Source organism: Bacillus rossius, chromosome 16 (genome assembly GCF_032445375.1).
Source record: "Bacillus rossius redtenbacheri isolate Brsri chromosome 16, Brsri_v3, whole genome shotgun sequence".
Classification (NCBI taxonomy): Eukaryota; Metazoa; Arthropoda; class Insecta; order Phasmatodea; family Bacillidae; genus Bacillus; species Bacillus rossius.
The window spans coordinates 33023222-33036856 of record NC_086343.1 but is presented as its reverse complement, the minus strand read 5'-3'; the positions used below and the strand labels follow the sequence as shown (position 1 = coordinate 33036856).

At 41.8% G+C, this 13635-nt stretch overlaps 1 protein-coding gene across 1 annotated transcript in view; it reads right to left on the bottom strand.

Moving 5' to 3' along the window:
- LOC134540428 (TNF receptor-associated factor 4) overlaps positions 1-13635 on the bottom strand; it is a 132520-nt gene that overhangs the window by 4713 nt on the left and 114172 nt on the right. The window contains exons 5-7 of the mRNA XM_063383171.1: positions 4140-4281; positions 1637-1755; positions 320-475 (exon numbers count right to left, since the gene is read on the bottom strand). Of these exons, the coding sequence (XP_063239241.1) occupies positions 320-475; positions 1637-1755; positions 4140-4281 (417 nt within the window). The remainder of the gene's footprint in view (positions 1-319; positions 476-1636; positions 1756-4139; positions 4282-13635) is intronic.

The window sequence follows — 13635 nt, the reverse complement described above, 5'->3', positions numbered from 1 at the left end:
AAAATACTATTGATAATATTAAGAAACCAAGGACATGAGGGTAATTATTTTTGTCAGGCCCTTCCCTATTATTAATGTACAAGTACCACTTTTTATACACAATTAAAAAAAAAAAAAGCTCATGTCACTCAGCATACGTGATAGAAGTGAAACTTCTTGGCAATTCAAACCTCGACTCGTGAGGATATCGTATGGAGTAAATCGGCGAGAGAGAGAGAGATTCTTGAAAGCACTTCTGATGCTATGCACTACGAGAAGACTGCTAGAAGCACCAGCGAGAGTCGGGTGATGGGAGGGGGGGGGGGGGGGGGGGGGTTACCTTCTCGGAGGAGAGCGCCTGGTCGAAGAGCGTGAAGGCGACGGAGTGCGAGAAGGGCCAGCCCAGCAGGGTGTCGTACTCCCCGGGCAGGATCTTGATGTAGATGGAGATGTGCGTTCCCTCCCCCGCTCCGTTCCCGTTCAGGAACAGGGAGGCCTGCGAACATCCGAGCATCGCACGTCAGCCCTGGCTCGTACTGTTGGTGTTGATGTATTGGTTTCTGCCAATGTATTGTAAGGAGGTTAGGCCCTGACCTACCCTCAACATTAATTCTTTTAACATGGGGGTTTTGACAATATAAAAAATATTTATTCTTGTGTTAGGTTTGGTGTTGAAATATTTGTCTTTGCATTCCTTAGATGTTTTTTCTACAACTCCTTTTGTTCCGTTGGTGCTTTCTGGCAGAGGTGATTTATAAATTTAAGGTTAAGCCGGGTGTTGGGAAGAATGAGTAAGGAAGGGCTGCCCAGCTGGCGCCAAGAGGTGTTTGAAATTGTTGTGGTGTAACCTAGTTAGCTGTGATTGGCCAAGTGACATTTCACTTTATTTGGGAGAAAATCGCTGTAGGCTGCCGCCATATTGTGCTGGAACTATTTCTTTATAGGTTGCCAGAAGTTATTGTAAGCTGTTACATAATGGTAAAGTAAATGAATTTGTGGTTTAAATCTTGTATCTATTTGTTGTTAAGCTCATGTTACTTTGAAGTGTATGTTTGGTTGAAGTAATTGCAAATATTGACCGCGGAAGGATATGTAACTTTGTCTTTGGAGGGAGAGAGAGAGGCATGTAACGGTGAATTGGAAGGAGCTGTGAAAAGGTGGTGATGCAGATAGTTGGCAACAGGTACAGGAGCTTATCACTAAGTCCAAAAATTACATTATTTTTAAAGCAATTTGTAAATCGCTAGGATGCACCACAACACATGTTCATCCCAACGTTTTACATAGCAATGTTCAGTATTACTAGGGACTGGAAAAATTCGCGGGTTCAATGACCTCCAGGCTAGACTCCACGATCCTGTGCATACTCGGACAAACGTCGCCTGTTCATTGGCTACTGACTCGTGAGGTGTCTCAATTGGGAGACTCGTGATTCGATACTGCTCTGACTGAGGGTCTATAATTGGCCCACAGTCCTCCAGGTTAACATTGAACCAATAGCAGAAGTTGCATAAAGATACGATTATTTGCATTTTAGCATATCGTGAAATTAATCCGCGAATTTTTCCTGTCTCTAAGTATTACTAACATTAGCCATAAGTATAAGTTAGAGCTTATATGTTCACCAGAAGAGTGAATGCGTGGAACAATGTTGTACCTGGAGCTTGTACCCGTACTGACTAGTGTAGAACGGAGGGCTGACTAGTTCCATCCCTTCTTTGGTTTTGGCGTCGGACATCTTGGTGGCGAAGTTTGTGATCTTCCAGACCAGAGTTCCTGTAATCAAACAACGGTGTTAGTGACACATTGAAAACACACTTATTTGGTTTTCCTTTTTATGAATAACATGATGTCAAATTTCCAGTGTCATAATTTTGTACAGTGCGTGCTTGGTGGATGTATTCTGCAATGAGGGATAAATGCATGTATTTCTATTATGCGATATTTGCAAAAGAAAATCCATGAGATGTAATTACTTTCTACCGTAAGTTGTTTCTTTGATACTTAATGATCATATATAACTGTTTACAGCTGAGTACCTTGGTAAAGTACCTAAGTGTTATAATTGTGACGAATAAATAATTATAAACCTATGAAAATTCGCAAGTGTTGCAAAGGAAACTGACTCTGATTGGTTAAAAGCGTCAGCCAGTAAGAATAAGTAGTTACTGATTGGTCGATACCAGCCAGCCACAAAGCAACTTTTTTCCAGCTAATGGTGTGGAAAGATAGCAAGAAAAAGGCTTGTGTGCCGTAAGAAAACAGTTAAGGAACCACGCTTCCTTCCACTAATTTGAGCTTGAGCTAAGCGCTAATGATTTCCACAAACTCCCCGGTGAGTTAAGGAAGCTTCCGCTACTGGTCTTGCAGTCGGGAAAGGCCTCGGATGTGTACAAAGCCCACATGGATGGTGTAAATGGACTACAAATATGTACAGCTGTAGCCAAGCAGTTGACAAGAATGTACTACAAAACGAAAGAAGCAGTAACCGAGCACACAATGACTATTGCTATAGACCACACATGCTAGCTGCTCAGTAGAAGATTATTTTGGACTGCTTATTTGTGTACAGAACTGTCAAAATTGTGTCTCATGGTCGATGCACACAGTAAGTTTTTGAGGTCATAAAATATTGTATCGCTTGGTTTGTCTGTCCAAATCTAATGCAGTTTATCCTGACATTCAATGACAGCTCTAGACCTGTGGTAGCCTAAACCATTTACTTTTTCTGGGACCTAATATTTTGGAGACAGACATTTTTGAGGGGAAGGGGGGTCATGGGCTCTCTAATGGAAAATTTGACAAATGTACTCTTAAACACATTTCTAAGCCAATCATGAACTTAAATCACATTGGTTTTGCTAATTCATGTTATGAAATTTTGGATTTCTCTATGATAAATCATACTCAAGTTAGTTTTACAAATGCTAACAATTAAATTATTGTTATCATGTCATTGTATTTTTGAAAGTTTTTGTAATATGAAATTGTGAATTCTCAAGTGTAATATACCGGCACTTTAAATTACATGCTGATAAATTAATTCTTCCTTTTCTCATTAATGTCCACATATTTTCAAAGAAAACTATTAAAACAAAAAAAAAACAGCTGGTGTGCCACTCATATTGATATTTCATTACTAAATTAATTTAAGCTATTATATTAACTTCAAGTTAATATTTAACATTTAGTAATTATAAGAAAAGTTTAAGTGTAATTTGTATGTGTCAATATTAACATATATAATTTTGATTGTTATGTTAGCATGTCATAAGCCAACTATGGCCTCATACACAGACAAGAATCAGTCTGACATATATTTGTGCTGTTTCCAAACAGTTAGGATGAGTCCTTTACCGCAAGGAGCGGCACCAGGACCGGACAAGAATTAAAAAGTCCACGTTCATAACATGTTTTTATGTAACTGGAATGAAACATTTATTTAAGAGTATTGCACTGCTTTACACCCACGATGTTGCACGAAGTGAATGGATATCTCTCAAAACATTTGTGGCAGGGCAAACAAATGCAACGGAGGTATTTTATAAATAGCCCTTGGCGTGTGTGGCTGTTAAAGGACACTAGGGAGGCACAGGAATACGAGCCCTGGGCATTGGAGTAGAGCCATGATGAGCTGTATATAACCATGAGCATTTGTGTAGAGCCATAAGCATTGGCAAGACTCCTGAGAATTGATGCAGAGCCCTGAGATTTGGCGTGGTCCCGAGTATTGGTAGAGCCTTCAAAATCGGCACAGCCCTGGGCATCGGTAGAGCCTTGAGGATATGTGTAGGGTCTTGAGCATTGGTGTAGAGCCCTGAGAATTGATGTAGAGTCCTGAGCACTGGTGTAGAAATCCTGTGTATATGTGTAGAAACCCTGGGCATATGTGTAGAGCCCTGAGCATTGGTGTGGAGCCCTGAGCAAGCGCGGCTCCAGAGGAAGGGCGCAGGGGGCGGTAGCCCCTTCCGAGCCCAAATTTTACTTTTTATTTCTTTGTAGGGAATATTAATGTTAACTGAAATACTTTCGTTAATGTGCTTAAACTCTTCTTTCAATCAAAATTTGTACGAAAATACTAAATGTCAGTATTTGAGAGCATATCCCGAGGGCAATGTCATGATTGCTGTGTGAGAGTACTGGGCACTGGGCACTGGCACCTGAGCAGTTGACGGCGAGGCGGGCGAGCGCGCTCTTGAGGCTGGCTATCTGGCCGGCCTGCCGGGTCGCCAGGCCGCACACCAGCTGCAGGTGCTGCTGCGCCTCCTCGGCCAGGTGCTTCTCCAGGGCGTGCGGGGAGCCCTGCACACACGGCACACCTCCCGTCACACCTCCTGTCACACCTCCACATCCCGCCACTGGCTGCCTTCATCATCGTTAGAGCCACGGAATTTTCGCGCATTCATTTAGTCGCAAGCTAGAATGCAAACCTCCACACTGTCGCACTGTGTTCATGATTGGACCGGCAGTTATCTGGACACGCCCCTCTACGACCGTGAGCCAACGATGTCCAGCTAGGAGAGAAGTAAGCGAATCAGGTAGTGCCAAATAACAAGGATAAAAATGTTCTCGCTAAGAAATCAATCAATGGGAAAGTAAACATGGGTCGAGCACACCTATAACTTTGAATTCTATCCTGAGGCCAGAGGAATCTGCGAAATTTCCGGGACTCTAATGATCGTGTTTCCACCTTATGCTGGATTTACAATTGAAAAAAATAACAGTAACAGTAACAGTAGGTCGTGTGCATAGGATATGACCGCCATGTTTCCTAACCTAACGATTCACAATAGCAGAAAGTTGGTCGTGTGCATGGGAGCGAGGTCGTGCGCATAGGAGTGAAATGAATATATTTTATTTCGGTCGCGTACGCATGGCACAACAGCCAATGAGAGAAGAGCAGGGTGCTTTTTTGGCGGGACAAGAAATATGTTTATATTTCTTAACCATATTGTGGTAAGAAAATGTCGAGATAATAATAGTATTATCGTTATTTTGGAAGTTAATATGTTTATTTACTAACACTGCTAACAGATGTCGCATAGTTCGCGAAATTTCATTGGCTGAAATTAACAGTAAGAATTCAATTGTGAACCGATTTCGCAGTTCGCACAGGTCGTGTGCATGGCTTGCTATGCACTCGCTTAATTTTTTTAATTGTGAACCCAGCCTTACGAAGTATTTCAATTACGTGTTCTGGAAAAATCTCAAAGATGCAGACGTAATGTGTATGATTTTTTTTATCATAGGCATACCTTTTTAACTTATTAGAGAATGAGACTATCACGCAAATTGTAATTAAGAATTTCCCAATTTTTTCGGGCAAGGGGGGGAGAACATTGATCATGAAAAGAAACATGATGAAGACATTTTATTTCTACTTTTAAAGCTTGAAGTTTTAGGGTTGTAAATGTCTTGCCACTTGAGTCTTTTAAGAAACTACAGTTTTTTTTTATCGAGAGTGTAAGACCTCGTGGCTAGTCACTAACGTCTTGTTGGCTTCTGGGTGAAAGAACTCCACAAATGTGGCCAGAAGTAGTGGGAGAAGCGGGCCAAATGAAGCTATAACAAGAATAAATTTACGATAGGCCTGTTTTTGAGGGTCTGAGGGAAGTGATATGGAACATTTGTGGCAATCTGATGACCTTCGTGTGCTTTTTTATTGTTATTTTTTAAACTTATGAACGGTAGATCCTTGCACTGGAGGTATTCTGCTGCTTATGATTGTGACTCTTAATACATGTTCAAACAGAAGAGTACTTATACACATATACCCTTTATTTTAAGGCTGGTCAGTAAGTGTCTTCAGATGGGGCCATGGCCCTTATGCGCCCCTCCGACTACGCCCTTGAAAGTGGTGTGCACCCAGAAACCAAGATAAAATAACCTAGAGACTAATGCCGGATAGCTCCAGGATTCTGTTGGAAAAACCTTGCCTTGTTATCACTCCAGTCCTACAGACGGCAGACGCTATTTCCTTGTATAGTTAGGGGGCTACTAGATCAGGCGCCAGGCGCGTGGTGGTGGTGTCGGAGTCCGCCATCTTGGATTGTGACGTCACGGCGGCAAAAATTCCTCAAATTTCCTCAAAAATGCCTCAAAATGACTCAAAATTTCCCGTTTTAAGAAAAAAAATTCCCGTTTTCGAGGGAAAAATTCCCGTTTCGTGGAAAATTTCCCGTTTTATTCCTTAAAAATCCCAGCGGCTGAAAATTCCTAAAACTGGCTTAAGCATCCTTAACTCAAGCCAACGTTAAGCCATTTATAGGATTATGACGTCACCGCTGCAGTTTCCGTTACGCCCGCCATCTTTAAATTTACTATCCAATTTTAATGAAATAGAAAATTTTTAAAATTTATAAAAAAATTAAATTAATTAAATTTTAATAAAAAATATTTAAAAAACATACGTTAACGACACGGAGCTCGGAGTCCTCGGTTCGAACCTGGTGAGGGTGAAAAAAAATAAAAATGGCGACCGATCCTTCCACCACGGAAGTCACCTACAGACTAACCTACCACCACCAATAACAAGGTCAACTAGTATGATGTCATGTCCGCCATCTTGTCTTCGTCTGCTGGTAGCCATCATCATCTTGTTATCGTCGGCGAGAGTGCGCTGACGCCATGTTAGTTTAATTCTTATCCGCTAGAGTGCAGTAATCATTTATTATTGCTGTGTCACCCGCCATCTTGTCATTTGGCCGCCATCTTGGAATCGTGTAATTATTTAGCTAGAAATTCGGGAAAAATTCCAAAATTCATTAAATAAATCACTGATTCGATCAGTTTCAGTCCTTGGTTCGATACCCGAACGATGCAATAATGTTTAATTTGATGTAAAAAAATAATAATTTCATTATTCCATGTTCAACATTCTTAAAGAGACATTAAAACCTCTACTATCATCATCATCCTATAAGCCATCAACACTAACATATTGGTAATTCATAATTTTAATGCTAGAGATTCGGGAAAAAGTTCAGAAATCATTAAATAAATTTCCAATCAATGTACTGATTAATTAGATCGACTTAGGTCCTTGGTACGATTCTGGACGATGAAAAAAAAATAATTTAACATAATAGTGACAGGTTCGAGAAAAAAACAAAAACAACACAAGTTCTTTCACAAACATAATATTTATTACATAATATATATTCTACTACAGGATCACTTACGAAAGCCAGCAATCTTATAATCATTTAGTTCCGCAGCGGTGTGAAATGACTAATTCTTAGCTCCAATCGGTTTATACTAGACAGAGTCCAGCCAGAACCTTTACAGACATAGTCCACCTCTTCTTGACAGAGTTTCTGGATACCGTATTTAACAGTTTGCTTCACATCGTTAGAACTGTAAATTACTGCAGCCGATGTCTTGAATGCACACTTCTTCACTTTGTCATCGAACGGATATGGCTTTCCATATATACAGTCCAACCACAAGTTATATTTCAAAGGTCCGTTTGTTGCTACATCATCAGTAAGCTGATTGATTATCTTCTGTCTGATATCGTCAAGAAAATTACAAATGTCCTTTGACTCACCGAACGTATTTAGATAATAGTAGTCTTTCAACGTTCCACGAAATGCAGACTGCGCCAAGTAGAAGCCATTATCGTTCACTTGTAATGCTCCGAACACAGTCTTAGGTTTAGTTCCATGTTCAGACGTCATAACAATCGGTTGCTGGGCATCTGTTTTTTTGGTTGTACGCTTTCGTGTCTCCAATCTAAAGCGAGGAGTCGAAATGTCGGCAGGTAGTTCAGCAGTAGGAGCACAGACTCCACCTTTACATTTTTTCGCATGATGTCGCAAACTGTCAATTCGAGTAAACCATTTAAGGCACTCATCACATCGAAACTTCATGCGAGAAGGATTCTTCGCGCATTTGCTCCGCTCATGTCTTCGTGCATCATGGGAAAATGCGAACGACGTATCACAGTAGCTGCAAGGATACCGTGGTGATGAAGACGATCCTTTCAGACCCGATCCAGATACAGGCGTTGCAACAGTAGTACCATTTCCAGGCATTCTCTTATGCACATCGATGCATCGTTGTTGCGACGAAACCTTTACTTTCTGCCGCACAGCAGGACATTTGCATGCCTTCATGTGCGTTTTCATATTATCTTTTCTGGCAAACTGCTTATGACATTTCTCACAAACAAACATTTTACGATATAGGTTCTTGACACATTCGCTCCTCTCGTGTCGCCGAGCATTGCTGTTGTTTGAGAAAATCTTGTCGCAGTAACAGCACCGATGTTCGCTAGTTGTCAAATCAGCATCCATTGAAGTCTCCATCGAGGTCGTATCGTCGATCGTCGTGGTTTCCTGCACATCCAGCTCAGTAGTCATTAAGCTATCTTCTGCTGGTGGTATCACATCTGTTGAAATCTCCTCCAATGTTGTCAGAGGCGTTGCCAACGAGATCTGCTCCAACATCGTCGGCGCCGACGTCATGGTTCCCGTAGTCGATGGTACATCCTCCATCGAGTACGACGTTAAAGTCGGTAAAGATGCCATCGAAGTCTCAATAACAGGCAATTACGCGACTTATGCACCAGATGAAATAATCTAGGTGATCCTTACACCGTCGTCGACAGTAACAAACTGAGCGACCTGCTGTCTAGGACTCGCTTATATACATGCACCGGATGGAATAATACGCTAGTCAAATCAAGAATCATTTACAATAATACTAGAGTCAAAACAACATTAAAAATAGAAGGACCATCAACGAAAAGGCAGCACATTTGGAAGCACCGACAACGAAAAGGCAGCACATTTGGAAGCACCGACAACGAAAAGGAAGCATCATCAACGAAAAGGCAGCACCGACAACGAAAAGGCAGCACATTTGGAAGCACCGACAAAGAAAAGGCAGCACCGCCAACGAAAAGGAAGCACATTTCGAAGCACCGACAAAGAAAAGGCAGCACCGCCAACGAAAAGGAAGCACATTTGGAAGCACCGACAACGAAAAGGCAGCACCGCCAAAGAAAAGACAGCACATTTGGAAGCACCGACAAAGAAAAGGCAGCACCGCCAACGAAAAGGAAGCATATTTGGAAGCACCGACAAAGAAAAGGCAGCACCGCCAACGAAAAGGAAGCACATTTGGAAGCACCGACAAAGAAAAGGCAGCACCGCCAACGAAAAGGAAGCACATTTGGAAGCACCGACAACGAAAAGGCAGCACCATCGACGAAAAGGAAGCACATTAATTTGTCATTGACTCCAATATCAATTGGCTCGAATTGCTCCAAAAGGTTCCATCAGCCTTTTGGCTCCAACAGTCTTTTGGCTCCGATAGTCATTGGCTCCAATAGTCATTGGCTCCAATAGTCATTGGCTCCAATATTCATTGGCTCCAATAATCATTGACTGCAATATTCATTGGTTCCAATATTCATTGGCTCCAATATTCAATGGCTCCAATATTCATTGACTCCAATATTCATTGGCTCCATCAGTCATTATCAACTACAGTCTTTTGGTCCCAAAAGTCTTTTGGCTCCAAATATATTAGGCTAGAATTCTTCGAGTCTAAGAGACTATGAAACCACATGGCTACGAGTCTAAAATTATCTAGCTGGTTACGAGTTATACATGGCTTGCGAGGCTACAGAGCTACGAAGTTTCTAGTACACAGGTTTACATGACTGCGAGGATACAGGACTACAAGTGTGCAAGAGTACTTGACTACGAAGGTACTCGTCTACATGACTCCAGTTACCGCATCTGTCTTCGACGTAATTTTCTCTTTTGCTCCAACTGCTCCATCAGCATTATGTTATAAGATTACAAGGCCTCTTGCTTACGTAGCTTCAAGTCTACGAGCCTCCAATGCATCATGACTACGAGACTACGAGTCATGAGGTTACGAGTCTATGCGATTGCGAGTCTTATAGGTTACGTGATCGCGAGGCTATAGGACTACGAAGCTTCCAGAACGCATGGTTACGAGATTGCGAGGCTACAATTCTACGAGGTCCCAAGACATCCTGGCTACGCGACTACGAGCCATGAGGTTACGGGACTACGTGACTACGAATCTTCAAGTTTACGAGACTGCGAGGCTACAGAGCTACGAAGCCTCTAGTACACAGGTTTACGTGACTGCGTGGATACAGGAATACAAGTCTGCATGAGTTCTTGACTACGAAGCTACTCGTCTACAAGGCTCCAATTGACACATCTGTCTTCGATGGAATTTTCTCTTTTGCTACATCTACACCATCAGCATTATGTTATAAGATTACAAAGCTACTTGCTTACATAGCTTCAAGTCTACGAGGCTCCAATACATCATGACTACGAGACTACGAGCCATGAGGTTACGAGACTATGCGATTGCAAGTCTTCAAGGTTACGTCATCGCGAGGCTGTAGGACTACGAAGCTTCCAGAACGCATGGTTACGAGAATGCATGACTAATTGGCCGCATGGCTACGAAACTTTATGTCTCTAACAGACCAGTGGCGTAGCCAGGATTAGCGTATGGGGGGTGTTAAGAAGCATGCCCCCCCCCCTTCCCCCGTATTAAAGCGGGGGGTCCGGGGGTCCTCCCCCGGGAAAATTTGGATTTTAAGGTGTAAAATAGTGCTATTTTAGCAGTTTTCGGTACTTAAATTTAAATATTGTAATGGTAAAAATTTTATTAATTTTAATATGAAATTTTGTTTGAGTGATGAATAAGAAATTAATTAAAGATTTGGTGCTAAGGGGGGGGTTCGAACCCCTAAAACCCCCCCCTGGCTACGCCCCTGTAACAGACTACAATAGCACTATTCAGTGGTGAGAGTTAATTTATTTCATGCAAAGGTACTTGCTGCAAGCAGTTCCGCTTTTCAACATCAGATGACGTCACGTTTTGCTTGCAGGTAAAATAATATTTATTTTATGCGGGATGCGGGTTGTTCACTATCGATCGCATAAGAAGAATGGCATCGATAGTCTTGAAGGAGAAGGAAGTTCGTCCTTCCTGCTAGTGCTACTCAGATTTCTCACGGTCCGCCATCTTGGATTGCGACGTCACGGCTGTCATCTTGGATGGGTGTGACTTTGACCTTTGACCGAAACCGCAGGAATGATCGCAAGCACACGGATTAACCATCAAAATATTGATAAGAATAATCAGGAGCACACGGAGAAAACCATCATAATATTGACAAGAATAATCAGGAGCACACGGAGAAAACGACACATGTTTTCTTTGATATCATAAAATTACAGAAAAAATATATTTAAAAATAAAAATAAATTAATAAAAAAATTTAAAATAAAAACAAAAAATACATAAACAGATTCTGCTAGCTTGTAAACTTATCATTGTTGAGCAAAGATAGAGTTCTAGTAAAAGCCAGAATTTTATGTATTTTTTGTTTTTATTTTAAATTTTTTTATTAATTTATTTTTATTTTTAAATATTTTTTTTCTGTAATTTTATGATATCAAAGAAAAAATGTGTCGTTTTTCTCCGTGTGCTCCTGATTATTCTTGCCAATATTATGATGGTTTTCTCCGTGTGCTCCTGATTATTCTTATCAATATTTTGATGGTTAATCCGTGTGCTTGCGATCATTCCTGCGGTTTCGGTCAAAGGTCAAAGTCACACCCATCCAAGATGACAGCCGTGACGTCGCAATCCAAGATGGTGGACCGTGAGAAATCTGAGTAGCACTAGCAGGAAGGACGAACTTCCTTCTCCTTGAAGACTATCGATGCCATTCTTCTTATGCGATCGATAGTGAACAACCCGCATCCCGCATAAAATAAATATTATTTTACCTGCAAGCAAAACGTGACGTCATCTGATGTTGAAAAGCGGAACTGCTTGCAGCAAGTACCTTTGCATGAAATAAATTAACTCTCACCACTGAATAGTGCTATTGTAGTCAGTTAGAGACATAAAGTTTCGTAGCCATGCGGCCAATTAGTCATGCATTCTCGTAACCATGCGTTCTGGAAGCTTCGTAGTCCTACAGCCTCGCGATGACGTAACCTTGAAGACTTGCAATCGCATAGTCTCGTAACCTCATGGCTCGTAGTCTCGTAGTCATGATGTATTGGAGCCTCGTAGACTTGAAGCTATGTAAGCAAGTAAATTTGTAATCTTATAACATAATGCTGATGGTGTAGATGTAGCAAAAGAGAATATTCCATCGAAGACAGATGTGTCAATTGGAGCCTTGTAGACGAGTAGCTTCGTAGTCAAGAACTCATGCAGACTTGTATTCCTGTATCCACGCAGTCACGTAAACCTGTGTACTAGAGGCTTCGTAGCTCTGTAGCCTCGCAGTCTCGTAAACTTGAAGATTCGTAGTCACGTAGTCTCGTAACCTCATGGCTCGTAGTCGCGTAGCCAGGATGTCTTGGGACCTCGTAGAATTGTAGCCTCGCAGTGTCGTAACCATGCGTTCTGGAAGCTTCGTAGTCCTTAAGCCTCGCGATCACGTAACCTATAAGACTCGCAATCGCATAGACTCGTAACCTCATGACTCGTAGTCTCGTAGTCATGATGCATTGGAGGCTCGTAGACTTGAAGCTACGTAAGCAAGAGGCCTTGCAATCTTATAACATAATGCTGATGGAGCAGTTGGAGCAAAAGAGAAAATTACGTCGAAGACAGATGCGGTAACTGGAGTCATGTAGACGAGTACCTTCGTAGTCAAGTACTCTTGCACACTTGTAGTCCTGTATCCTCGCAGTCATGTAAACCTGTGTACTAGAAACTTCTTAGCTCTGTAGCCTCGCAAGCCATGTATAACTCGTAACCAGCTAGATCATTTTAGACTCGTAGCCATGTGGTTTCATAGTCTCTTAGACTCGAAGAATTCTAGCCTAATATATTTGGAGCCAAAAGACTTTTGGGACCAAAAGACTGTAGTTGATAATGACTGATGGAGCCAATGAATATTGGAGTCAATGAATATTGGAGCCATTGAATATTGGAGCCAATGAATATTGGAGCCAATGAATATTGGAACCAATGAATATTGCAGTCAATGATTATTGGAGCCAATGAATATTGGAGCCAATGACTATTGGAGCCAATGACTATTGGAGCCAATGACTATCGGAGCCAAAAGACTGTTGGAGCCAAAAGGCTGATGGAACCTTTTGGAGCAATTCGAGCCAATTGATATTGGAGTCAATGACAAATTAATGTGCTTCCTTTTCGTCGATGGTGCTGCCTTTTCGTTGTCGGTGCTTCCAAATATGCTTCCTTTTCGTTGGCGGTGCTGCCTTTTCTTTGTCGGTGCTTCCAAATGTGCTTCCTTTTCGTTGGCGGTGCTGCCTTTTCTTTGTCGGTGCTTCCAAATGTGCTTCCTTTTCGTTGGCGGTGCTGCCTTTTCTTTGTCGGTGCTTCCAAATGTGCTGTCTTTTCTTTGGCGGTGCTGCCTTTTCGTTGTCGGTGCTTCCAAATGTGCTTCCTTTTCGTTGGCGGTGCTGCCTTTTCTTTGTCGGTGCTTCGAAATGTGCTTCCTTTTCGTTGGCGGTGCTGCCTTTTCTTTGTCGGTGCTTCCAAATGTGCTGCCTTTTCGTTGTCGGTGCTGCCTTTTCGTTGATGATGCTTCCTTTTCGTTGTCGGTGCTTCCAAATGTGCTGCCTTTTCGTTGATGGTCCTTCTATTTTTAATGTTGTT